The sequence below is a fragment of the Prionailurus viverrinus genome, chromosome B4 (assembly GCF_022837055.1).
Source record: "Prionailurus viverrinus isolate Anna chromosome B4, UM_Priviv_1.0, whole genome shotgun sequence".
NCBI lineage: Eukaryota > Metazoa > Chordata > Mammalia > Carnivora > Felidae > Prionailurus > Prionailurus viverrinus.
This window is the reverse complement of record NC_062567.1, coordinates 2,012,191-2,039,424: the sequence shown is the minus strand read 5'-3', so window position 1 is coordinate 2,039,424 and position 27,234 is coordinate 2,012,191. Positions and strand designations below refer to the sequence as shown.

General features: G+C 48.3%; 2 protein-coding genes across 7 annotated transcripts in view; one reads left to right on the top strand and one right to left on the bottom strand.

The window, feature by feature from the left end:
- Positions 1 to 3,906, top strand: part of GDI2 (GDP dissociation inhibitor 2) — a 33,593-nt gene extending 29,687 nt beyond the window's left edge. Inside the window, exons 8-11 of the mRNA XM_047867617.1 lie at positions 1,029 to 1,200; positions 2,459 to 2,603; positions 2,804 to 2,858; positions 2,952 to 3,906. Coding sequence (XP_047723573.1) covers positions 1,029 to 1,200; positions 2,459 to 2,603; positions 2,804 to 2,858; positions 2,952 to 3,098 — 519 coding nt within the window. The 3' untranslated portion in view covers positions 3,099 to 3,906. The remainder of the gene's footprint in view (positions 1 to 1,028; positions 1,201 to 2,458; positions 2,604 to 2,803; positions 2,859 to 2,951) is intronic.
- Positions 3,907 to 4,738: 832 nt separating this feature from the next.
- TASOR2 (transcription activation suppressor family member 2) overlaps positions 4,739 to 27,234 on the bottom strand; it is a 78,118-nt gene continuing 55,622 nt past the window's right edge. For all 6 annotated transcript variants that reach the window (XM_047867611.1, XM_047867615.1, XM_047867610.1 and 3 more), the window contains 8 exons: positions 25,072 to 25,948; positions 23,000 to 23,429; positions 16,621 to 20,472; positions 10,465 to 10,590; positions 9,532 to 9,685; positions 8,580 to 8,685; positions 6,417 to 6,598; positions 4,739 to 5,935 (listed from right to left, as the gene is read on the bottom strand). In XM_047867611.1, the coding sequence (XP_047723567.1) occupies positions 5,817 to 5,935; positions 6,417 to 6,598; positions 8,580 to 8,685; positions 9,532 to 9,685; positions 10,465 to 10,590; positions 16,621 to 20,472; positions 23,000 to 23,429; positions 25,072 to 25,948 (5,846 nt within the window). In that variant the 3' untranslated portion in view covers positions 4,739 to 5,816. The remainder of the gene's footprint in view (positions 5,936 to 6,416; positions 6,599 to 8,579; positions 8,686 to 9,531; positions 9,686 to 10,464; positions 10,591 to 16,620; positions 20,473 to 22,999; positions 23,430 to 25,071; positions 25,949 to 27,234) is intronic.

Below are 27,234 nucleotides of genomic sequence, written 5' to 3'. Positions count from 1 at the left end.
TGTGCTTAAAAAGTATTATTTCCTCTTGGGTTGATTAGCGCTTCAGATGGAAATAGACATTATGGATGAAGTCTAAGTGGTAAGTAGTCTGTATTTATGTAGTGTAGGTTGGTGCCTGTCTCCTGAGTGTTCCTTTAGATTTGGCTTTATTTGTACCGCTTATAATTTATTGGTTGAGTTTGGACTTGGTGGATACTGAGGACTTTATTATTTGGGTGTTGGCTAGGTGGAGTTTCGCGCAGTGTTTCTCAGATTTGAACTGCACACAAACCTGTGTTACTCCTCGTAACGTGCACATCCTGATGCGGTGGGCCTGCGGTTTCTTACAAGTTCTCAGGGGATGCTGATGCCATGGGTCTGCCAGCCAGATCATTTGTATTTTGTGAAATGGCAGCCCTCACAAGGAGTGAGAACTGCTCCAAAGCTGGGGATAGAGACCTACTTCGGTGTTCTTGATGGTCTTCCGTGGGTTAGGACCACGTGATCGACACCCGCCGGGTGGCCGTCGGAACGAAGCGTTACTATTGTAGACCTTTGGTAACTGTCTTGTGCTTTCAGCATGGGAGGTTCTGGGAAATAATCTGCTATCTCAGAGTCTTTGTTAGCACGGAGTTTCATCTCCTCGTTTCTCAGGGCTGCTCCCTCTTAGGAAATTACGGAACATGTACTTCTTACTGGGGACAGTCCCCTGTGATGACAGCCTTCGGTACAGTATTCCGTTTAACCCAACAACCACCCTTTGAGGTTGGCTACAGCCAGGATCTGAAACCTGTCTGTGCAGTTCTAAAACCTGTACTTCTAAAGGCTGTGCGCCAGGTTGCCGAATACTTGAACAGGACTTCGGATTCACGGATCTGTTCCAGGAGACTCTGGTGGGATTGTTGGCAAAACTAGTTTTAAGTTGTCCGTAGTTACGGTTAACCTTATGAGAGCCACAGATTCTACTCCAGGGACAGGGGCGTCAACCTTGTATCAAAAACATTGTGGACACCAAATATTATAAATGTTACTTACACGTTTTGTGACAGGTTGCTCGCTGTAAGCAGCTCATCTGTGATCCCAGCTACGTCCAAGACCGAGTAGAAAAAGTGGGCCAGGTGCTCAGAGTAATCTGCATCCTCAGCCACCCCATCAAGAACACCAACGATGCCAACTCCTGCCAGATCATCATTCCCCAGAACCAAGTCAATCGGAAGTCGGGTGAGCTTTGAGGATCTGGCAGATGTTTGTAGGATTTTGTTAAATATAATTCGCTTCATGTTTTGTCCCAAATTCCTAATTTTATTTGCTCTGTTATAGTGAAGAAACTTTAAGTTACATATGAGAAACAAGGTGTGAGGGATCCTCACACTGGAAGGTGCACACAAGTCCCAGAGCCCTGCCTTAGACCTGTGCGCTTGTCTAGAATGAGGGATCGAGGCTGGACTGGAGGAGTGTGGTGTCCGTGATTATGTGCCTCTGGAGGTTTCTGTCAGTAGCTGACATTATGTGTCAGCCTAATACTCTGAGGAAGATCAGGACTCACTTCTGAAATTGTTAATTCCTAAGCTGTTTGTGCTAAGCAGCTGTCTTCATCCCCTACCTTTTTCCATCTTCCTTCCAGGTAGAAGCCCTAAGGCTTGTATTTATCGAATCTTCAACTTAAAAGGAGTTAGGAGCTTTTGAACACACTATTAAGAGCTGTGTTTGTTTTTCCACGGGAGCAACCAGAATCACAGGTCATGACTGGAACAGACGGATATTCATAGGCCCCAAGCAGATCGCAGGGTCTGTGAAAGTCTCAAAAGAGCGAAGGGAGCTCAGTCATGATTTTGTACATTGGAAAATGAGTAGCTAACTGAGTGGGACACAGGAAGAATTATAGGAGTTTATTTTTTAATGTTTATTTTTGAGAGAGAGAGACAGACACAGAATCCAAAGCAGCCTCCAGGCTCCGAGCGGTCAGCACAGAGCCTGACACGGGGCTGGAACTCAAGAGTTACTCGATCATGACCTGAGCCCGTCAGACACTTAACTGACAGACACTTAACTGACGGAGCCACCCACGCGCCCCTAATTACAGAGTTTGTTATGCCAACCGAAGAATAGCTTATGCTGATTTGCGGTTTTGTTATCCTAATAAATGAAAAACCGGTACTTAATAAACCTTTCTAAATGCAAGGCGTGGAGAGGAAGATGACCCCAGAGCAGTCAGTTTGCTTTGTGAGGCTCTGTAGGTAGCCGTAGCAGAGCCGGGGAAAGAAACCTCCTGAGCCTGGCGGTTCACGGCTCCGCGTGTCCTTACTGTCCAGTGGGCTAGAAGTCGCTGGATACTTGCGGACTTTTGTGTATGACCCGGTTTGCCAAGATCTGGTCAGTCCCAAGCAATTTTAACGCACACCTCGAGGAGATACACGGGGGACGCACATATTCCCAAGGTTTACAAGCCCCGGCAGTGAGTGCCTTCCCTTGTTTCCAGATATCTACGTCTGCATGATCTCCTCCGCACACAACGTGGCCGCACAAGGCAAGTACATCGCCATAGTCAGTACGACTGTGGAGACCAAGGAACCGGAGAAAGAAATCAGACCGGCTCTGGAGCTTTTGGAACCAATTGAACAGAAGTAAGCGATGTGTTCATTTAGCTGAAATCCGAGATTGATACTTGCATGGAGCGTGGCGAGCCGGGTGAGAGCCGCCAGTGGCTGTGGCGTGGGCCTTGTGCCTGCCAGTCTCGTCCTTTGGGTTTTGAATTTCAGGCAGAGCTGGGAGTGTGGGCTTGGGGTCCGCTCACCTGCTGACTCCGTTCTCTCTTTCCCTCCAGATTTGTTAGCATCAGTGACCTCCTTGTACCAAAAGATTTGGGAACAGAAAGCCAGGTGAGTGTGGCGCTCTGAAGAGAGTATCAACACGCAGGCTTTATTAGGAGACACCCCTGCAGCATCTCAGGTCTTTGTGATTTTCGTTTGTAGATCTTTATTTCCCGCGCATACGATGCTACAACTCACTTTGAGACAACTTGTGACGACATTAAAGACATCTATAAGAGGATGACCGGATCCGAGTTTGACTTCGAGGAAATGAAGCGCAAGAAGAATGACATCTACGGGGAAGACTAACGGCAGTGCAATTATCATCTCATTAGGACAGACTTACCTTTGGCAAATGACGCGTATCGTATGAAATCAATATTGTAAGGCCTGCTTTTGTAATCAAAACGGAGATTGCAGAGCACTGTACCAGTAAATATTCCTCCCCTTTCTAATATCATGTATTAACTCGTTTTCCTGGAGTGGCTATTCAGAATTGGCGGGTGACCACATTCTGTTCGGTTTAACCAGTACTGGCTTTTTTTTCCCCTAGTGCAGCATCAGTTTTAAAAATCCCTCGTGATACTGATACAGAGCACTTGATACAGGATTTGTATCTTTTAATCAGCGCAGCCTTCGCAGGCGCGCTGCTGCCGCCCGAGAGCCGGATCGGTGGGTGGCGTGCCGTCTATCCTCTTGACATGGAGGAGATTCGAGATGGAATGTTCCGTAATTCGGGACGGCATCCCTGCGTTCTCCCTACACCTTCACATCTCCTATCAAGTATTACGACAGCGCCCATGGAACACGGCCCCAAGTTGGGGTTCCGTGGGCCTGAAATTCTAACACAACTCCGGACCGTGAGAGTCATCTTGGAGGAGGCCTGTGTGCGGTGTTTTAACCTTATAAGATTGAGAAGAGCAGAGGGGAAAGAAAGACCCCTATCGTGAAGCAGGTAAACGTAGAAGCTTCTTTTGTATCCCAGGTGTGGCTTCTTCGACGGACCAAAAGCTGCGACGCAGTATTGATTTGACAGAGCCTCCGCTTCAGTGGTGTCTGTCTCAGAATGGCTCCAGGTGATTTCTGTACTGCAAATAAAGCCAAACTCTGGAAACCAGTTCTTTCTCGGTTGGTCTGTCTGTGTCCCGACATTAAGAGCTAGTGAGGCTCGCCCCGGGTGCGCCCCGGCTGCTCACTCCCCTCGGCGTGGCTGCAGCGGATGGGGCCACGTGCAGGTTTCGATGGCTAAACATACACCCGTCCTCTGGCTTCACTGTGAGTAGACCCCAAGTTGTGTTCTCGCCACATCCTCCTGAGGCACAGAACTGCCCCAGTCGAGAACCCCACCGCTTGGCCTACATGGTGAGATCACCTAAAATCCCAGCGAGCCTTTCCTTGCCCGCCGGGCTGGAAGCACAGAGAAGAACTGTATTTCCACATTCCTCACTCGACAGCCACGGAGCGCCTGTAATACTTAGGTGCCAGGCCAGTGGGTACGAGGATGAAAGAGGCGGTCTGGAAGGGCAGCAGGGCCGAGACTGACCCTGGGGCTCCGTTAAGGGGAAAAGCAGTTTTGGGAAAGGGTTGTGGGAAGACTTTCCGGCAAGAGGGGGAGGGGTGGACGTTTGAAGGAGGAGATGAGAGGACAGCAGGCTCAGCTCACAGCGGGGGCTCAAGTGGACCAAGGAGGGTTACAGCCCCTTCCTGGATTCTTCCCTGAGTGGGGGTGTTTCTAGGTGAGAAACTGCGTCAGACGCCCACCTTCCGACTCGGCGGGAGGGCGGAGGTCCCGTCCTGGAGTTCTGTGAGCCTTCTCTCGGGTCAGGGCTGTGGGGGCTGGACCGGCAGATGGAGGTCCTGTGGTAGGAGTGGAAGCGAAGTCCTACCTGTTAAATGGGCTACAAACTGCCAGAAGGTTCTCCACGGAAGGAATCGCAGAAACAGCTGAATGATTTTCAGTTGTCTTTATTAAAAAATGAAACAAATTGGTTAGAAAAACCTCTGTTCCAAATAGATACTATGTATCTCTACAAACTTTTTTGCTTGGTTTTGAGTTTAAAGATTACATTACCCTAGAAATTATTTCTAATACCATAAATAAATGATTTTCTTCCTCCGAGGGTTGACTTTGTAACGCGCTGTTTACAAAATCTAAGTGAAAAATGACAGTTCATAAATTTGTACCATTTAACTTCCTGTAGTGTTGCTAGAGTAACAGCAAATAAAACCAAGATTACAGCTTTTACAAGGGTGGCAAAACCTTTCAAACAGGCTGTAACATGCACTACATACGCCTTTTCGACATTGACATGCAAAAACAAAGCTATTGGTTAAAATAGACTTCTTTTTGCTACACCTAAGTAAACGTGTTTGTAAAACTCTTTTTAACGTTGAGCTTAATAGCTTTGAAGGCGCTCCGTAAAAATGAAATAATTTAAAACGATATTTAATAGTATAACCCGAAGCTGGTAGACAGCTGCTGTCCCACTGTGAGTGAAGTCCAAGATTTTAGAGCAGAGTGTGAAGAAATGAAGAACACTCCTATGTCGTAGAACATTGATTGTTCAGATATGAGAAGGCTGTTCTGTGTATCTAAAAAGTTTCCAAAGTAAAAGGAAAATACTAATTTGTTGGTGGCACCACTGGTGTTCTAGGCAAGCTGCAGCGGAGTCCCCTGCATAAACACAAAATTGGTCATTCCGTCTTTATACACAGAATAACCAAGAAATGTTTTGTAAATGGGATGCTGTCGAAGAGGGACGTTATCTTCCGTCCTGGGAACGAGATGAACCGCAAGTGAAAATGTGTTCAGTCATTCACATGAAACGGGGGACCCTGAAGTAGATGATCCTTCAAAAATTCTGACTTTAATGCCAAACCAACAGCAGTCCCACCCCTAACACAGATTTAAAATTTACAGCATGATGTATACTAAAGAGCGGAGTTTTCAAACAACTGGTTTCCTCACAGACAGAATGTCCATATCAGTCCTGTCCTGCTCAAGAGGGAGAGTTCTGGAAAGTGTTCTTACCAATAGCTACTCTTAAACGGAGCTGCTATTTTTTGTATATTTTCAATAAAGTTATTTACATCTGTAACAAGGATGCCACTGTTTTCAAAGACTTCTCTGGAGATGGTAGGCTTTTCTGTAAAAAGAAAAAAAAATACCTTTTTGGTGAAAAAGTCACTGATGTATACTTTTCAGGCATCAGAACCCCTTTTATTTAAAAAGCAAAACTTTTATGGAATGACTTGGTCCGTGGGGAATGGGTCCAGGGAGGAAGGGGTATGAAGCTTTGGGAGCGGCCGGGGTGGGGGTGGGGTGCCGAGCACCGCTGATACAGAAGGTGGCCCTACCTTCCGTAGTTCTAACGGCTCGGCGAACGTTCACCTAAAACTTGAGGTGCCCGCAGGCCACAGCTAGTAGACAAGCGGACCGGAGGGCCGCCAGACAGAGCCCACGGCGCCCCTCGGCCCGGCCTCCCGTGCGTTTAGGAGCACATACCAGGCAGGAAGGGGGGGTCCCGGCTGCCCCCGTACAGTGCGTGTGCGCACAGATCCCGTGCGGCATCCGATGACCACACCCGGGCCCTTCCGGAGCTGGCAGAACGGACACGGTGAGTTTACCTGTCAGGAAGACCGCGAACCTGGCGTGGACGTGCTGAACTTGCAGGTTGAGCAGACATTTCAAATGTTCTGCTTTTGTTGGCGATCGAGAGTCACAATGGTGGTAATGCAGCAGTTCGATGAGATTCGCACTCTGATAGGATCTCAGTATTAAGTTCTTCTTACGTGCTATCGAATCCACTCTGCAACGTACACAGAAACAATAACCAAACGTGGATTCCCTGGCAACTTGCAGGAGGCTACTTTTTACCGTATCTGGATTTTCAGCTGTTTCGTTCCTTCGCTACTTGCCTTCGCTATACTTTGACCTCTTACGTCAAAACACTCAAACCTCCGGATGCTCTTTGCCTTTTCTGTTCTTTTCCACCGGGCCCCTGGCTTCCTGGACGTCACCGTCCCGTCAGGTTCCCTCACGACCTGACAGGCTGGCTCTTTCCTCCCGTTAGCGTTCCGGGTGTCCGGGAAGCACGGGCCTCACTCTGAGCAGGAGGGACGTCCACGCGCTCACCTATTGCCACTTCCCCACGACGCTGCTTGGCGGGCCCTTCAGTCATTCCTAGCGGGCCCGGCGGCGCTTTGTCACAGCAGCGCTTCCAAAGCCGCTCTTCAGGCCCCGCACTGCTTGCCAAACACCGACGTCCTTACACTTACGTAGCAGCGGGAATTTTCTTAATTTCTCACCTCTCTTAAAATCTTGTAACTACCTATCTTTTCTTCCTCTTTTAGTGGAAGGTGTCTGACCGTGAAACGTCCCTGTGTCTGCTCTCCCGCCCTGTAGCAGGGATGAACCCGATGCCCCGCCGGGCACCACACGGTGCACTTCTGTGACACCAGCTTTTGTGTGTACGCTCCCGTAGAAGTCGGTCACGTTCGCCTAGAGATGGACGGGAGGCTGCTTTTGTAGTTTCTGATAATCACGTGGCTGTAAACGTTCTTTGGGGAAACTGCAGTTTTTAACGCCTAGGTTTTTTGGGTTTTAGATTAAGATGACTTCCTCTGAAGGCCACAGGACGTGGGGAGTTTTCTGACGAGTTCCCACTGCGCCAGCTCCATGTGAGGCGGGTGCCCTCTGAAGAGGACAGCGCCAGCAACAAGGGGTCCGTTTACCCCAAAGTCCCATGAACGGGAAATAAGCTTATTCGTGCCAGCTGACCAGGGGTGAGGTGGTACCTCGGAACTCCTTCTCGCACTTGAATCTTTCCTCTGAAGTGCCCGCTCACCACCTCCTCGGGATCTCCTGGCCACGGCCTCTGCGCTCACCAGGTCCTTGGAGCCCTGCACCCCTTCCACGACATCGTGGGCTCGGGTCCGCTTGGACCCCCTGGCTCATTTGCCCTCCTGCGCTTGTTCCTAGGTACGAGCCTCTCCCGGAACCCTGCTCGGGGCCGCCTGCGTCCCTTTCAAGATCTCCTGCGTGTGTGGTTTTGCACCTACGTTTGTCCTCTTTGGGAGGGCGTGGTGTGGGGAGACGTGGTCATCTTAGAGATGGACATTCCAGGCTCGAAGCCCAGCTTCACAACTTCTTGTCTGAGCTGGATCAGCTCTGTCTTCGCCCTGTGCTTCCACTATGCCACTGAAGCAGGTCCTCGGCATCAGCAGCCTCGGAAGCTGGGCCGGGACGCCGCCAAAAAGGCCCGTCAGCGCCCCCGCAGGTCCTCGACCGGGGCTTGTGGGGCCTCCTCCCAGCTCCCCACGCCAGACCCTGTTGGCTCCTGCCTCCCCGAGCGCGGAGGCTCCGCAGGCCCCAGGGCTCAGCAGCTGTACATCTGAAACAAGACCTGTTTCTGGTCTTGTTTGGGGTAAAATTTAACAGAATACGTCCTGCTCTCAATTTTTCCATCCTCGTGACCGTGGAAACAACACACGAATCAACACCAGACAAAGCACCATGGCGGCAAGCCCACGGCTCGCTCTCCGTCCCCTCCGTTCACGGTGGCGGAACCTGAACTTCGCTACATGCACATTCCGGACTCGCGCATCTGACCCCAGGCCGGCCGAGCGCACACAGCGTGGGCCCCAAACTCTGGGTGGTGGCCCCGACCCTGCTGCCTACCCCAAAAGCCCGGCCCCAGAAACCAAATCTCAACCCCCAGCGGAGCTGAAGGTGGCGCCTGGACGTGCAGGTGGCCGCCCCCACCCCCCACCCCCGCGCGCAGACCTCACCTGACGTCTTCCTTCAGCTGCTTATTCTCCCTGTGGTGAAGCAGCCACTTCCATCTCCCGTTTCCGTTCAGCTTCTCCAGGGTTTTGACCATGTCCTTCAGCTGAACTACACAGCGGAACACAAGAGGCCTTGTCGGCTCCCGGCTCGTGCGGTCGGAGCCCGGCGACGGTTCCCGGGCCTCAGTGCACGCGCCTCCCCCACACGGCTGGGACGCGGCGACCTGCGGTCCCCTCGGCCGTGGCAGGAGCGCCCGGACCGCCACGCGGACGCAGCACGGACACACGGAACAAGCGGAAGCGCCCGCTGCGCCAGAGGAAGACAGGTGCCCGGGCGGAAGTCATGCCTGTGGAGGTAACCCCCTCCCGCCTTCTGGCCCACGAAGGGCACCTACGGCAAGTTCTCTGGGCCGTCAGCCTGGGCAGGTTCCGACGAGACCTCAAAGCCGGCTGCTGCCCTCACCTCCCTCCACGTCTGGCCCGTGCCCAGAGAGAAGGGAATTGTGAGTGTTCGGCACATACTCAAGAAGGCTTTTGGGAGCCATTTGTTGACTTCCAGAACATCAACAACACGGCAGGGGTGATGGCAACGGGGGGTGGGGGGTGGGGTGGGGTTGGGGGGCGGACGGGGCCAGTGTAGGGACAGTTACAGCAAGAGTCCACGGTGAACGGCTCCGCAGCAGCACTGACAGGAAGGGACCGAGAAGCGGGGCTGGCGGTCCCATCACCAGTCAGCACCAGGAGGCGGGGAGCACGTGAGCTGGGGAGGAGGATGCCAGCGATCCCCAGGGAGGTGCGAGTGCTCAGCACGCGGCATAAACTCAGGCCTCTGAAGGTGGCGACTGAGACTGAGTTGTTACTTTCTTTTGGATGAAATCATACTCGGGTCACTGGGTGAAGAGAAACCGATTTGACTGTCCTTTAAAGAAAGAAGAGAGGAAAATACAAGACCAACCTAATGTCAGAGTTTCCAGGATCTTGTCATCTGAGACCACAAAGCCTCCGGCGTGGAAGAGCTCCTGGTAGGTGCACTCGGGGACGTCTTCAGGGCCGTCCACGCCAGCGAACACGACACCGGGGAAGTGCTTCAGCCTCAGCAAACAGGGAATCTAGCAAACACAGACGCATCCCGGGAAAGAGGTCTGTCAGGTCACTTTCGGCACTTTTATCCCAGGGTTTCGAGGTTCGGGGACAGGTGGAAAGAACTTCGCCTGGACGACCGACCGGGAATCCTGCAAAGCCCTATCCAACAGTAGGAGCGCCCCTCACAAGCAGTCCTGACTCCGTTCACCATCCACGCCGCACACTCGCTCCGGCCCGTCCCCTTCTAACTCCAAAGGCCGGGGACGGTGACGGAGGGAAGGCACAGCGGAGGTCTGGACACCCGTCCAGTAGTGAAGCAGGTGACAGGCTCGCACCGTCGCTGCTCTCTCTCCGGCTCCCCGGGCCTCCTGCCCGCCAGGGCTCGGTTCCCACCCCCGAGCGCAGTTCTTGGGACAGGCAATTACTCTGATGCAAATAACGGGTAAATAAATATCATAGCAAAGAGGTAAGAACACTTTCACAAGTCCTTCCGAAGGGAGATTTACTGCTGCCAGGCACTGAGAGACACAGGTTTGTATCTCAGCTGAGAAAGTGTCCCGATACCTCCCTTTCCGTGGTTCTGCCCCAGTTACTATGAAAGTCTCAACTCAGACGCGACGTGCCAGAAACGCCTCGGTAAGTATACGGTCCGAGGGTGCACCCTCGACCCCCGTCGGCTTCCCACTTGGATTCAGTGGGAAAGTTCACTTCTGCCCTGAGAAGCGACTGAGGAGGTCGGGTCATTTGGAAGACAACATAAAATGCCCAGAACACACACACTGTAAGAAAAGATCACCACACGTACTTGATGCAGATGCGATGCTATGTCTTCGTTTCTGATGACGACCACCAGTGTATCGTTCTCTCTGGGAAAAGCTTGACAGAAATGCTGCGGTTCCATTTCTGTATGGCCTCCTTTCCTCAGAAGGGCCTGAAAGATTTACAAGGAACCGTTACAATAAAAAAGGGTATTTGCACAGAATTACTTCTACAGTTCACTGAACATCAGAAAGCACATCCTATTTACTAACCTGCATCCCAACAAGGCAACAGAAACGGCAGTTTGTCTTCTAAAGGAGCTTCTGCATCTAAAACATGGCTCGTGGGTGTCACTAACTGGACTCAAAAGTTTCTTGTGTTGTTTAAAATTTTTTTTGGTGATGGCGGGAGAGGGAGGGAGAGAATCTTAAGCAGGTTCTACATTCAGCATGCAGCCCGACGAGGGGCTCGATCCCACAACCTTGGGATCATGACCTGAGCCAGAATCAAGAAAGAGCCGCACGGTCCACCAACTGAGCCACCCAGGCACCCCACAAACCCATTTCAAAGGCAAAGCACTTCATAGTAAACCTTTTGTGGTCCACAGTCTGATCAGCATCAGACTGATATACACGCCTAGGACTCTCACCCACCCTGAGGCGATTACTTGGTGGCACGCAGATGCTCACTCTAAAAATGCCACCTCCAGTCAAAACGTTTCCAGAACTTTGGGAAATAATACTCCCGACTTGTAAGCATCACTTGGACTGCCGTTCACGGCTGTGGAGGGAGCCCTGGGTGCGGCAGGTGTTGGTGAGCATGGGGGAGGGGGGTGGGGTAAGTGGGCTGAACCTCAGGTCACCAGGCCGCCGCCTTCCTGTCAGACATTACGGTCACAGGCCTAACGGCAGGGTAAGTCCATGTCATTAAAGGGAACTCCTTCACCCTGTTCTCCTTGTGACGCTGACAGGGCTTCTGCCTGAAGGGTTCTGGAGGCTTCCACCGCACCCCAGGAACCTGGTGTCTGACCATCTCTGGTTCTGTCCTTTGTAAAAAATACAGTATCAACCAGCCCTGGACCATTTTGATTCTTTACTCAAAATGCACAGCGATGTATTTTGAAAGAAACTCCTGCAGATGAGACTTCTTTTCAGAGAGCCCACTAAAACATCTAAATATAAATCTTTAGCTCTGACTTATTTTACTAATAAACCACTTGAACGAATACATTTTCTGAGATGTTCAACATTTTCATCACATCCTGTGGCGTTCTCAGCTACTCTGTCGCGCACTCTGAATTTCAACAACAAAGGGCCTCCCAGATGTTCCTCATCTTACAAATAAACGGGCCCTGACACCCATCACTACTGAGTTCCCCAGGACTCTCCAGGGCAGAAAAATCGTCTGGGGTAGTTTTCTCAGTTTTCAGAAACATTTTGCTCTGGATTATCTTTTTAAATTTTTAAAAATGTTTACTGATTTTTGAGAGAGAAAGAGAGAGAGAGAGAGAGAGCGAGCGAGCATGAGTGGGGGAGGGGCAGACAGAGAGGGAGACACGGAATCTGAAGCAGGCTCCAGGCTCCAAGCTGTCAGCACAGAACCCAACGTGGGGCTCGAACTCATGAACCATGAGATCATGACTGGAGTCAAAGTTGGACACTTAACTAACTGAGCCACCCAGGCACCCCTTTCAAAAAAATTTTTTTAAGTTTATTAAAAAAAAAAAAAACTTAAAAAAAAAAGTTTATTTTTGAGAGAAAGGGGGTGGGGGAGGGGCAGAGAGAGAGGGAGGCACAGAATCCAAAGCAGGCTCTAGGCTCTGAGCTGTCAGCACAGAGCCCGACGCGGGGCTCAAACCCACAAACCATGAGATCATGACCTGAGCTGAAGTCGGTCGCTTAACCGACTGAGCCACCTGGGCACCCCAAGTTTATTTTGAGAGAGAATGAGAACCAGCAGGGGAGGGGCAGAGAGAGGGGGGGAACAGGGGATCTGAAGCAGGCTCCGTGCTGGCAACGGAGAGCCTGCTGCAGGGCTTGAACCCACAAAGTATGAGATCATGACCTGAGCTGAGTCAGATGCTTAACCTACTGAGCCAGCCAGGCACCCCTAGAGTACCTTGGTAATATTTTATTCTCAAGTTTATTTTCTAATGTGTCCACTTTCTCCCTGGAAGGTTAGTTTTGCCTTTGCACAAAATTTGTTATTCTCTGTTGTAAACAGGGGTCACATGAAAAAATATCAGCAAACAAAACATTTACTGTTTAAACAAGCAGGAAGGTTTCCTTCCTTTTGCTGGAAGGAAACCGACCCTGGCTATGATTTCTGTCCTGTGTGAAAACCTGTGCTCTGTCAAGGGTGTGAATGGCACTGTTGCTCTTGGGATGATGGAAGCAGAAAGAAATCAGGTATTTTGCTCACTGTGGGACACGGTTGTGACACCACTTGAGTCGATCCCTGACTTATTTCAGCACACGTCAAGGTACAGCATATAGAATCTGCCCAAAACAAAATTAACTTCATTCAAGGTATACAACAATTTTTAGGTTACTTTTAGAGGCCAGGCACCTTCAAAGAGTCTGCAAGCCCGTGTAAAGCTTCATTTTTTTCAACTACACTGCTTACCAAAGCAGTGGAAATTAGAACAAAGACATTGGCGGAAGGGGCTGGGGAAACCAATCTGGCAACCGCTTAACAAGAAACCTTGGAAAAGGATCCTTGATGGCCAAAAAAAAAAAAAGTTTGCATTTAACTAAACGGAAGTCATGTAAAAGGTCCGAGCTGGAAGGCACCAGCCATCTCAGAGAAGAACTCGTTTCCCTCAGCCTCCCACTGAGGCCCGCCGTCCAGCTCGCCTCCAGGCCTCCCCGCTGTGGCAGAAATCTCTCTGAAATGCAGACACGACGTTATTTATCTTAAGAAACGGTGTCACTGCCTCCCGGTGACCTCGGTGCTCAGTGCCCTCGCGGGGCCTCCGTGAGGCCCTTCCTTCCCGACCCGGCTGGGTCCACACCTCCAGACTCGCTCCAGATGGGAAATGCGACAGCCCTGTGCCACCAGCTTCCCGTTGGCCCAGGGAGAACGGGGCAACTGGGAGCCACCAGCATTTCAGTCCCCGCGGGGCCTCGTCCCTTGGAGGACCGCCAGGACGGCTGCACAGGTTTGATGTTACTTTGTAATTCACCATGCATGGGGCTTACCAGGTGACAGCACGTGACAGGCACCCCGGACACCCTGAAGTGCTGACCTGAGCGACCCGAAACAAATCCGGTCAATGAACTAAACACTCATCAGTCCAGCTGCCCGCACCACGTACACGAGGCCGGTGTCGCTTCCTTAAGGAAAAGGTCCTGACCCTCTCGACTAGGCTGACTGTCCTTGGAACATCGTCAGAGCACCTGTGCCATCCGGGGGCTGTCGTGTTGGCAACATTCCCCCTTCGCTCACACGCTGGGATTCTAGAATACACACTGAGGACCGCCGTCCTCCGAACGGGCTCCCGCTCCTGTGTGAGGGCCGAGGGACCGGTGCCGGTCAGTGCCCCAGGCAGTGAGGACGGGGCCGGACGTCCAGGGGCGAGCTGTGGGCCGGGAGTGTGATTGCAGGTGGGGTGATGGGAGCCAGCTCCCTGCCACACGGGGACAGCCGCGACTCTGGCAATGGTGGCGGGGATGAGCCGGGGCTGGGGCTGGGGGGGGGAGGCTGCAGCTTTTACACACAGACATGCGCGCTTCTTGGCTCCGCTGGGAAGGCCCGAAAGCGGTGATACCCAGTGGCGCCGAGCTCACCCAGTGCCCAGATGCTGATCCCGAATGCTACTCTTCACTCGGAATCCTGCTCCCTGGAGAAATGGCGGACTTCAAGGCTGCGGGGGCGGGGGGTGGGCAAAGAATCTGTGAGATAACCTGCAACATCAAGGTGTGCCACAAAGGAAGAAGGGCTCCAAGGACACCGAAGCCAGCTTAAGAGGACTGGGTCCCACTGGCTGGGTCTGGGACAATCTGAGCACTACTGTAAATAATGAAAGACTGAAATAAATACTGTTCAAATGTCCACACTACCAAAGCCATCTACACGTTTAATGCAATCCGTATCAAAATAGCAACAGCATTTTTCATAGAACTAGAATAAATAATCCTAAAATCTGTATGGAACCACAAAAGGCCTCTGATAGCCAAAGAATCTTGAAAAAGAAAAACAAACCTGGAAGCATCACAATTCTGTATTTCAAGTTATGTTACAAAACAGCAGAAATTAAAACAGCATCGTATTGGCATAAAAAGAGAACAGAACAAAAAACTCAGAAATGAACCCACAATCATATGGTCCATTAATCTTCGACAAAGCAGGAACAAATATTCAATGGAAAAAAGTCTCTTCAACAAATGTTGTTGGGAAAACTGGACCACTTTCTTACACCATATGCAAAATTTAATCCCAAATGGATTAAAGATGTAAATGTGGGACCTGAAACCATAAAGCTGCAGAGAGCACAGGCAATAATCTGAGAATGGCAACTCCTCTCTAGATAGGTCTCCTCAGGCACGGGAGACAAAAGCAAAAATGAACTATTGAGACCTCATCAAGATAAAAAGCTTCTGGGGGACCTGGGTGGCTCAGTCTGTTGACCCTCTGACTCTTAATTTTGGCTCAGGTCATGATCCCAGAGTTGTGGGATCAGGCCCCACACATCAGGCTCTGTGCTAGGGTAGAGCCTGCCTAAGATTCTCTCTCTCTCATTCTCTCTCTCTGCCCCCCCCCCCCATGCTCTTTCTAAAATAAAAAAAAATTAAAACATTAAAAAAAAGATAAACAGCTTCTGCACAGTGAAGGAAACAGAACTAAACGGCAGTTACGGAATGGAAGAAGATATCTCCAAATGACGTATCTGATAAAGAGTTACTATCCAAAACATATAAAGAACTTCTAAAACTCAATACTCAGAAGCCAAATAAACCAATTAAAAATGGGCAGAAGACGTGAACAGACATTCTGCCAAAGACAACATCCAGATGGCCAAAAGACACATGACAAGATGCTCGGCATCACCCATCACAGGGAAATGCAAACCACAACCACACTGAGGTATCACCTCACACCTGTCAAAATGGCTAGTATCTAAATGACAAGAATGACAAGTGCTGACAAGGAAGTGGAGAAAGGGGAACCCTCTTGCACTGTGGGTGGGAGTGCGGACTGGTGCAGCCTCTGGGGAAAACAATGTAGAGGTTCCTCAAAAAATTAAAAATAGATTTCATACCATATGCTCCGGTAATCCACTAGTGGGTTATTTACCCCTCAGACACAAAAGCATTAATCCAAAGGGATACACACACCCTTATGTTTACTGCAGCCTTATGCACAACAGCCAAACTATGGAAGCAGCCTGAATAGATGAATGGATAAAGATGGTGTGCGTGTGTGTGTGCGTGTGTGTGTATACACAGGGATATTACTCAGCCATAAAAAAGAATGAAATCTTGCCATTTGCAGTGATGTGGATGGAGCCAGAGAGTAGGATGCTAAGTGAGATAGGTCAGTTAGAGAAAGACAAGTATCATAGGCTCTTACTCATATGTGGAATTTAAGAAACAAACAAGCAAAAGGGCGCCTGGGTGGCTCAGTCAGTTGAGCGGCCGACTTGGGCTCAGGTCATGTTCTCCTGGTTGGTGGGTTCGAGCCCTGTGTCGGGCTCTGTGCTGACAGCTCAGAGCCTGGAGCCTGCTTCGGATTCTGTGTCTCCCTCTCTCTCTGTCCCTCCCCACTCGTGCTCTAAACAAACATTAAACAAATAATAATAATTAAAAAAAAACACCACCAAAAACCTCCCAAACCAAAAGAGATCCCCATCAACTATCCACGCTAATGGAGGAACACAGGTATTATTACTTTCTTGTTAAGTCCGAATCTTCCCTTTGGAATACGTCTGTGCTCGCATCTGAACAGGAATAGTATTTTTGGTGTGAAAATTTGGGTGGTAGCTTTTTGGTGTGAAAATCAGTCACCGCACTAACATGGAACGTGATGGAACATTCAGATGGAGTATGAGTGGCAGATGCAGTGAAGACTGAGCAGTGAGACTTAAAGCCTCTCCGTGTCCTGATTTCTTTCCGAAGGCAAGGACGCTACATTTATCACCTCCAAAATAAAGTTAGGTGGCAAAGAGAAGAATTCACACCCCAAGACGGAGCGGGCACCTTACCTTCGTCCTCACAAGGAATGACTGGTCTTCGGTCTCAACGAGGTAGAACAGGAAGGGACTCTTGCAGGCCTCTTTCACCACGTTCTTCAGTTTGACGTGCAAGCTGGTGCACAGGTCTGTGATCATGTCCTCGTAGGAGGCTGCCCGCGGGAGAGAGGAGTACAGCTCTGGAGAGGCGGCTTCCCCAGGAGCCGCACTTGACTCTTTCTCTGGGAAAATGACCGGGTTGCTATTCATCATCACCTTGTTGAATTCGGCATATTCGTTGAGAATAAGCGAAATATCACTCCGGGATTCTTTCAAAGTCGTGTTGTATTTCAGTTTGTTGAGGTGGAATGAAACGGTGTGATTTCTTTCAGAGTTTGTAAGATGATTTCTACCGTGACCACACCTCTCCTTCCAGAAGCAGGAACTGCCCGAACCGCCAAGCATCTGGCCTCTCCTATGCAGACTCTGCTGTCTGGGGTCCGAGAGAACCACTGTTACCACGAGGGGACTTCTGCTCCGGGACGAAGGGCGCAGAGCCGGGGCCTCGGATAGTTTTGTCAGAGGGGGAGCTCCCGCAGCGATCTGGAGAGGGGGCTCCTTTGGAAAGACACTGGCAGAAGAGGCAGAATGCCGAGAATCTCCATTCTTTACAATCTGTTTTAGCTTATGTGCAAAACGCAGATACTCCAGATCCAAAGTGTTCCGGGTGAGGTCATCTGCCACCTGCCAAGTATTTGTCCAGTTGCTGAGCAAACCACGTTTTGCCATGAAACCGGGGCACCTCTTCAGGCTGTGCAAAGCTCTCGTGGTCTCTTTGAGCTCTTTCGTTATGGTGAAATTAGCGTAAGTCCTGAGGATGCCACAGAGGTCTCGGATCTGGACGTAAGATGGCACACACCGGTCTTCCTTCTTGAGTCCACAGAGCCAGTGCCTGGGAGGAAGGCCTGTTTCCAACCCTGAGGACTGCTTGCAGTAGCCCCACTCTTCATTATCACTATTATTTGGGCTCAGGAAAGAGTCATAATCATCTTTTGGAGCATCTTCCTTCTTGGTTTGACTACATCGCACAGAGCAGGAACCCTCCACCACTGATTGGGGATTTCTACACCCACCACAAGAGTCTTGATCGGACTCTCCAGAAAGTGGCTCGTAATGGATGTCAGAATTCACACCGAGGTCCATGTCTCTGCTCAGGGTCCCCGAGTCTTCCTTGGCTCTGAGCCCCTCACCAGGACCCTTATTTGCCGTCTGCTCTTCAGAGACTCCACAGATAAGAGGGGTTTGAGACTGGGGAACAAAGGAAGCACAAGGCTCTCTACTGCTATTTTCACTGGTGACTGCTGTACCTTGGTAAGAATCAGCATGTAAATACGTGGGGGAAAGCCCAGCCTTCAACACATCTTTTGTTTCACACACTGACCCGTCTTGCAGCACATGGATTGTTTTTTGCTTATCTTCTGGAGATGTGATGTGCAACTGAGAATCAACACCTCCTAGATCTATGGCTTTTTCGTGGAACTTGGCCTCAGTGTCACTATTCTTAAGCAAACTGGCCATTCTGACTACGGCTATTTCCTGAGTTTGAAAGCCCGTCTCTGCGTTCGTGGCTGTTGAACAATGGGGGAAGGCAGCAGCGCCATGTGAGCGAAAGGCAAGTCTGGGGAGCCCCGAGTGCCTGCGTGTCTGTGTGGCGTCAGCTCCGCCAACGGAGCCGGAGCTCAAGGACTTGGCTTGGACGTAAATGCCTTCATTTGTCTTCAAATCACTGCTAAAGAGATTCTTCTCGATGCTTTTGGGGCCAATCTCCTGTTTCAGTGACACATTTGCTATAGCACTTGGTGCAGCAGTAGAAACAAATGTGTCAGCCAAAGACTTATTTTCAATCATCTTTCTAGGGCTAAATGGAGACTCCCAGGTCTCCAAGACCAGATGATTTAAGTCTGAATTCCTGTTCTGTATGCTAAGTGGCTGCAGTGGAATTCCTGATGTTACCAATTTTTCTAGAGAAAGCTTGAAGTCATCTCCATATTGGGCAGCTGAGGTAGGCTGGCTCAAGCCCGTATCACAGGACGGCACCTTTTCTGAGAAAGAGGAACCCTCGCCATGCTCCCTCGGGACAACTTCCTCGGTTGCTCTACTAGGAAGGCTCAAACAGCCATCTTTTCTTCCTGGGTGAGGCAGCCCGGCAGAAAGCCACGTCTCGTGTACTCCAGGTACGCGGTCTCGTTCCCCTGGACGGGTAGGACTGACAAAAGAGCCTTCTTTCTCCGTGATGGCCGAATCTACTGACTCGACCTGGGAGAATCGGTCACTTTTCTCACAATGTGTATCAGCAAGTTCTAAACTACACAGAGACACAGCCTGACATAGTTGTGTTCCTTCCACTGGCACTTGGGGGTCAGGACTAGAAGCTGGTGACACTTCTTCAATTAAAGAACTGAAGGGAAAGTCTGAGGTGACATTAACCTCCTCTGCAATCTCAAGGGCACAAGTTTCTTTAGAAAGTATTAAGGTGACTGTTTGTAAATTATCACCTTTTCTCTCGTTTTCTAATGATTTCTCTGACACTGCAGGATACGTGGATGTACAGTTAGCAGAATTCACTTTTCTGTTTTCTATGAAAGTCACCTCTTCTGGCTTGATTATTTCGTCAGTCACGTCAGGAAGTTCTACATTTGATGCCGAGGCCTCCTGCTGCAGCTCCAGTCTGCCAGCCGGCACTTCTTCTCTGGGGCTGGTTGGTGGCGATATCGTGAGCGTGAGGTCTATGTCGGAATCCTCCTCTGAGAACTCCAGGCTGGCCTCCTCTCTATTCAGAGAGAGTCTGGTTGGTTGGGTAAATGCTGAATTCAAAGACTCAAAACTCCTGTTTTCACTCTGGAGACCGCTCTTGTCATCGGTCAGTCCTGAGGAGCTATCGGTTGTATTACCCATCGGTGGCATGTAGTCATGTGAATAACCTTTTTCCAAAGTGGCAGAGGCTGGTGCCAGGACCACCTCTTCAACCTGCGACGGCTCAACGACCTCTTCCGAAGATATGCCAAAGAGACTTGGAGTCTGCAGAAAAAATTCTTGAGAGAGTTTCATTTCTTCTTTGGGTAACGAAAAATTAGAACTTTTAACTAACGATAATGCTTCCGCCACCACTGAATTATCAGATGGTGACGATGAGCCTGGAACAGGAATCTCTTTCTGTAGCGAACACACTTCTTCGGCAAGTGTCTCTCTACCGACGGAGGAGGCACACAGGTGCTTAGTGCCTTTTTGTCTGGACGTTGCTAGAGAGGGAACGTCCCTAAGGCCTTGTGTTTGTGCTTTTTCAAATGCAGACACGGGATGTCTAAGACTTATAGCAGGTGGTACCTGTTTAACCGACTCCATAGTAAAGGCCATAGGTTCGTGGGTTCTATTTACAACTTCTGTCTGTACTGGTACATAGTTATTTTTTTCAAAAGTGAACGTAACTGGTTCCAGATTAATCATCACATACTCTGTATCATCCTTCCTCTCCAATGAAGGCTGGCGTTCTTGGTTTACGGGGCTTCTGTGCTGGACATGGCCCTGTAAGGTACCTGTTTTTGTCTGCACTGTTGCATGAAAAATATCAGCTTTGCTTTCCAGGGTGCTGTATGCAGACTTCTGACAAATCACTGACTGACTGCTGATCCCATCGTAAGTCTTGGTGAGTGCGGTTTGCGTGACAGTATCATCAGAAGTCACTCTTGTGCTATCAGGTGGCTCAAAGGCTTTATCTTCACCAGGAATAGGAGGCCCATTAGTTTGGGTACTTCCAACACCAGAAAGCACAAGATTAGAAGTCTCTAGGTTATCTGATGAATCTTCTTTGGCTTTTTCCCCAATTACCTAAAATGATGAAACAAACACAAAAAAACCCCAAGAATCAAATAGATGGTTTTACATTTGCATGTGGTGAAGAAGGAAATGATAGAGGATCAATTCCAGTTTGTTCTTTTGGATCTTCTACTCTTTCACAATAGCACAGGGTAGAGACTAAGCAAACCACTTTCTTCTTAGGTAGACTCTTCTTAGGGAGACTTACCACAGCCCCAAACAGGATTTTTTCTTATAATATACACACCAATATATACACACCAACTGTAAAGCAGGGGCAGAGTAGCCAAGAAGATGTTGGAAAAAAAATCTCTGAATATATGCTATAGAAATTGTCAGGCATCATTAATTTTAATGCTCTTTCTACTTCTTAATAGTCTATTTCATGTTTCCAAAAAAAAAAAAAAAAAATCCTAGAATTAGTAATGATGATAGCTGATTACAGATTACCACAACAAAAAATACTTTACTAGGTAGTAATCTAAGTCTTCCTAAGTTTATAGTCTCATTCTAAGGTAGAGATTCTATTTTTTAGAAATTTTTAAAAAGTTTATTATTTACTTTGAGAGAGAGAGCATGCACGAGTGAGCAGGGGAGGGGCAGAAAGTGAGAGAATCCCAAGCAGTCTCTGTGCTGAAGCATGGAGCCTGAAGCATGGTTTGATCTCATGAGCCAGGAGATCATGACTTGAGCTGAAATCCAGAGTCAAACACTTGCAGATGGAACTAGAGGGTATAATGCTAAGTGAAATTAGTCAGAGAAAGACAAATATCATACGATTTCACTCATATGTGGAATTTAAGATATAAAACAGATGAATAAAGGGAACGGAAGCAAAAATATAAAAACAAGGAGGGGGACAAAACATAAGAGACTCTTATATACAGAGAACAAACAGAATTGCTTGAAGGGTTGGGGGTCGAGGGATGGGCTAAATGGGGAAGGGGCATTAAGGAAGACACTTGTGGGGATGAGCACGGGTGTTATACATAGGGGATGAATCACTGGAATCTACTCTTGAAATAATTATTGCACTGTATGCTAAGTAACTTGGATGTAAATTAAAAAATAAAAATAAATAAAATTAAAAAAGAGCCAGATGCTTCCTCTCTCTCTCTCTCTAAATAAATAAACTTAGAAAGGGGGGTGGGCATCAGGGGGGCTCAGTCGCTTAAGCATTCAACTCTTGACTTGGGCTGAGGTCGTGATCTCATGGTTTTTTGAGTTCGAGCCCCATGTTGGGCTCTGTGCTGACAGTGTGGAGCCTGCTTTGGATTATCTCCTCTCTCTGCCCCTCCCTGCTCTCAAAATAAATAAATATGCTTTAAAAAAAAAAAAAAGAGACGCTTAACCAACTGAGCCACCCAGGCACACCCTAAGTAGAGATTCTTAACTGGATTTTATCTATCTCCTCAAGAATCAGATGAAATTTATAAAACCCATCCTTAGAAAAAACCCCACACACATGCATATGTATGTATGCATACACACGTAAACACACACATGTACATACACACACACGCACACAGAATGTGACAAGTATCTAGATGTCTAGCTTTGAATCAAGGCTTAACAATTTACTGTGTGACTTCAGGCAACTGGCACACTTCTCTGTGCCTTAGTTTCCTCGTCTATAAGATGGGGTGGAGTGGTCTTTATCTCACTGGGCTGCATGAAAACTGAGTTGATGTGAGCAAAAAGCTTAGACCGCTACGGGGCTCACAGCCATTTTGATGATACCAGCATCTGGAGACACAGGCTGAGTCTCCCTGGAGGCGCAAATCCCAAGTAACCCCAGATACGGACACGCTGTCAACTCAGTGTTAAAACAGGCACTGTAGGTGCCCAAATGCATGCAAAATTATTCTGGAATAGACCAAGCTGAAAACTTAAAAGGGCATATATTTTGTTAAGCCGTTTGCTTAGAAGTTTGCTGCAACTTGTTTACGGGCTCCAGTGAACACGTGACCATCTGGCCTTGTGGAGCGTCAGTGGCGAGCAGCGCAAAGAATCACAGTGTAGTTTCCATATCTGCCACAATTACCAACAGGCCCACAGGGGCATGGCATCACGTTTACCGTGCCAGCATTTGTTTTCCAGAATCATCTTTAACAGACTTCATTTCAGTTCAAGGCTTATCAAAGATCTCTAACTCTTATCATTGCATCTGATCCTTCAAAACTGTTCTAAGACAGATCAGATATTATTTACCTCTTTTAAAAGATGGGAGCGTATGCTCAGAGAAAACCAGTAATTTGCCCCAAACTCCGTAACTAATAAGTGCCACAATTATGCCTGGCCCCCGACCCATGTGGCCCCCATGGTCTTCTTCCACTTCTGCTTCTTCAATCAGGATGGAGACGAGCTCCACCTGCAGACAATCTAGAGCGGTACTTACAGAAACTAAGTGCCTGGCTTATTAATCCTTTACACAGACAATCCACCTTCCTAAAAGAAACCCACGGCACGTCTTGAATGTGATTTCACACATTGAGAGAAAAAAGAAATTTCTTCAAAAATGATGTCAGCACGTACTTACCTCATTATTACAGGAATAGATGAAATTCTGGCTCTCTGGGGTGTCTGGAAGACCCTCTCCTGCAAAAATCTCTTTCTGTTCGTTCTGCACCCAGAGCTCCAAGCCTCTTGTGGGTGGTGGTTTAATGAAGGGAAGCAAGGAGTCGGCGTCTGGGAAGGACACGTCGGCAGCAGGACCTCTGGGAGATTTGTTAGTCTCCAACGGAGGGTCCACAGGACACCTCTGCACGCTGGAGGCCTCCTCAAGTTCGCTGAATTCCAACGATTCTAATGTGCTATTTATAGACACGTATTTTGCGGGGTTGCTGTGCTCCACCACTTTTCGGGATGACCGCATCACCTTGTTGTGGCTGCTGTAAAACAGAGCCACCCACATATGAAGTAAAAGCTTCACTTCTTCCACATTATCAGGTAAGTCAGTGTTCCAGGGCCTGAGATTTTAAAGAAAAAACATGTAAAAAGTCATTGAGAATGGTGATTTTGGTGGACTGTCTTATCATAAGTGCCTTCATTTGCATCTTAGTTTTAAATTTGTTCATTTTTATTTTAAAATACATGGATATGAAACAATAATGTAAAAATGAAGTTGACTTAACAAGTGGTTATGACGGATCTAATCCACCCATTTTACAGAGGCAGAAAAGGGAACTGAAAATCGGAGGTTTGAAAAGTGACTTCTTCAGATCACAAAACCCTTAAGCAGAACCATGATTGGAACAGAAGTCTCCAGACTCCCGGTCTAGGATTTCTCTTTTATGCCACTCCAACTCCCTTTGGACACAATACACCTGTTATGTGAAGAATGGCTCCAGCAACTACCCCAATCCTCGTCTTGCTTTTGCTAAGTCTGGCCAACTCATTTCTATTTTTGTGTTTCTCTTCTAATAGTTGGGAAAGTCTGGAGGTTAAAATATCTCTGTGGGCAAGTCAGCAGAACAACACTATTTTCAGATTATAGTTCCAGAAAATCTCCTGAAACTGAATGGGGAGAAAACACTTCTGGCCACTTGCCCGGCAGGATGACAGCAGAGAGCGTCGGAGGGGCTACGGAGCTGGGCCTCTGTTACACAGGATTAGAGCTAAGAAACACCCCTCATGAGTAGATGGGAACGTTAAGTATATGCTCCTAGGAATGTGAGCGTGTAACCGGAGCAAGAAAAGAAGTCTGATACAGGTTAGTTGCTTCCATGTGAAATATTCCATTCACAGGAAGCTGAATGTCATTTCATATAACTAATGGTCCCTGCTACTAGCAACGAGTACCACTTATTAGTACGGGTCAGTCACTGTGCAAAACCTTAATATACGTAACAACCTGCTGGTAGCCATTGCTGACATTAAACACTTAAAAGCACTGCCCACGGACTGCCACCGACGCTCCCCTGGCACCACCTGGAAATTCGCCAGAAATGCAGACTCTCGGGCCCCATCCCAAACAGACCAGAGTCAGAATCTGCACTCCTGTGAGACCCCTAGAAGCACTGTCCCAAAGAACAGGAACCCCCGGGTCCCAGAAGCTAGTTAGTAAGTTGGTAACTCGGGAGATTAAAACCCGGGTTCGTCTACGCTCCAAAGCCCATGCTTTCAGCTGCTCTGCTGTTACTGCCTTGATGCTCTGACTCCTTAGATTTACAGAACAACCCCATGTAAGACTGCTCGCTCAGACCACTGGACCAACCTAAGAAGTTAGAAGTAATTCTTGAAACATTTCTTCTGGAATTCAGTCTGTAAGGCATTATTTCTGTATTTCACGATTCTACATTAAGATCTCATTGACATATTGTAAATTCAAAGGCCACAAAGGCTTATGTGGGAGCATCTCAAAATGGAAAGCTGTTCACAGGGCTAAAGTTAGCTTGCTAAAGGGCTCCATGTGACCACCGATGGTGGCAAAACCAGCCTCATTTTCTTAGGCAGTAAACACAACTGCCTGATACTATTCCTAAGTTACTGGAGTTACACACAGTACCCTTCTTTCCCTCTCCCCAGATTCTGGCACAGGTATCCCTTCCCTTGACGTTGATCTCCACACCAGAGTTACGTCCATTTTCATCAAGTGTCACTCCCACTTACCCATGCAGTGCTCTTACTACAGTTTTCTCCAGCGGGTGGTTGGTGTACTTGCTGTCTAAGCCGAATACGTACTCTGTCTCACATTGGAACGTGACCTTGACGGAGCCGTCACAGCTGAGCACAGTGTGAGAGCATTGGAAGTCTCTCGGGTCAGAGGACACCACTTGGCTCCTGCACTTGGGTAGCGGGTCCTCAGACAGCTTCCGCAGCGGGGAGGTGCTCTGCTGATGTCGGAAGGGCATGACTTTCCCCACAGGGGTCCCTGCCTCGGGGCCTTTGGTGCCATTCTTGGCGAAGGCCGGGCTTGGGATTCCTCTCTGTTGCAGATGTTTCTTTGAATGTTCTGCAAGCAGCAGGGCATAGGAATGTTCCACGGCAACGAAAGTGCTTTGGCTTGCCTCAGAAGTTTCTAGTGTTTCCTCGGGAAGTGCTGGTGAAGCTTCCACAGGGGCCTTGCTGCCAGGAACCGAGCTCTCTTCCTCCTGGCTGACAGCGGAGTCTGACGTTGGAGGGCTCTTCCTCCCAGTGGAGGGTTTCGGGAACAGTCCACCTTTCTGATTTTTAACTCCTCTGTGATATTCATGGTCAGACGTACTGTGCAGAGAATGTTCTTTAGAAAGCAAAACATCATCTTGTGGCAGTTCAGAGGGGCAGGGAAAGTTTCTGGGCTCAGATGGCGGCGTGGCGGAAGAAGCAGCACTTAACGCTAGGTCAGCTAACATATTTAGGGCCTGGGAGTCACAGTTGACAATGGAGTTTTCAGGTAGATCTTTCTGAGCCACTGAGATGCTTTCCGCCCGAGCTGCATTTATGTCAACATCCTCTTGACCAACTGATGAGATTTCTGATTGAAGCTGTGAACCAGTTTCTCCTTTTGCTTCAGTATAAAAGAAAAAGACATATAACATTTGATTTCTATGTATTTTAATTCTCTGCTCTATTATTACCGTTTAGTGAAAATCAATGATTAAGTCAACATATTCAAGAAAAACCTCTGGATAGGTTACATAGATTATATATTAAAATTTCACTATCAGACAGATTCCTTCCAACTATCAGTTCTATTATAACATATTTACCACAAGAACAAGTCTTAAGGAATGTGCATACTGATTTAAAAAGAAATCACCTTTCAGAAATGTATGTGCCAATCTACACACAAGACATACTACTTAGCTGAGAAAACATGCAAAGAGGAAAAAGAACAAGAATAAACAAGAGAAGAAGAGTCCTGCCCTCAGAGAGCTTACAATCTAGTGACTTTCTAAATTTGAAGTGTATATTATAGCATTTTAACATACTTTTAGGAATCATTTCCCTTAACAAGTGCTTTATTAGAGAAATCACTTAAATTCAAACTAGAGATGACTTTGTTTTTTTAAAAATTTTTAAATGTTTATTTATTTTTGAGAGACAGAGAGAGACAGAGCATGAGCAGGGAAGGGGCAAAGAGAGAGGGAGACACAGAATCTGAAGCAGGCTCCAGGCTCCGAGATGTCAGCACAGAGCTCGATACAGGGCTCGAACACATGGACCGCGAGATCATGACCTGAGCCGAAGTCAGATGCTTAACCGACTAAGTCACACAGGCGCCCCTAGAGATGACTTTTTTTTTTAAAAAGTGCTTATTTATTGATTTTGAGAGACAGAGAGAAAGAGGGAGCGGGGGAGACAGAGCGTGCGAGCAGGGTAGAGGCAGAGAGAGAGAATTCCAAGGAAGCCTGGTGCTATCAGGGCAGAGTCTGACACAGGGCTCAGTCAAATGAACTGTGAGATCATGACCTGAGCCAAAACCAAGAGTCGGACACTTAACCGACTGAGCCACCAGATGCCCCAAACTAGAGATGACTTTTAATCATATTGATGTTTAATTATAATAAGTAATGATATAAATAAAAAATCAGAAAAGTCATGAGTATTCCCTCAAAATCACCAATTTTATCACCTTTTAAAACTTTAATTTCTACACTGAAAACATTCCCTCTGTCTGCATGTTTGCCCGATAATTCTTTCTGTAGATAATCACATCTAGCCATTCGCCTTTAACCAGAAAACTGACCTTCTCCAGTGGTTTATGTGTATTCACAGGGTATTAATTCAGCTTCCTTAAATGCGGTTGTCATGAAGGACAAAGTTCACGACAACACTAGGGAACGATTCCCT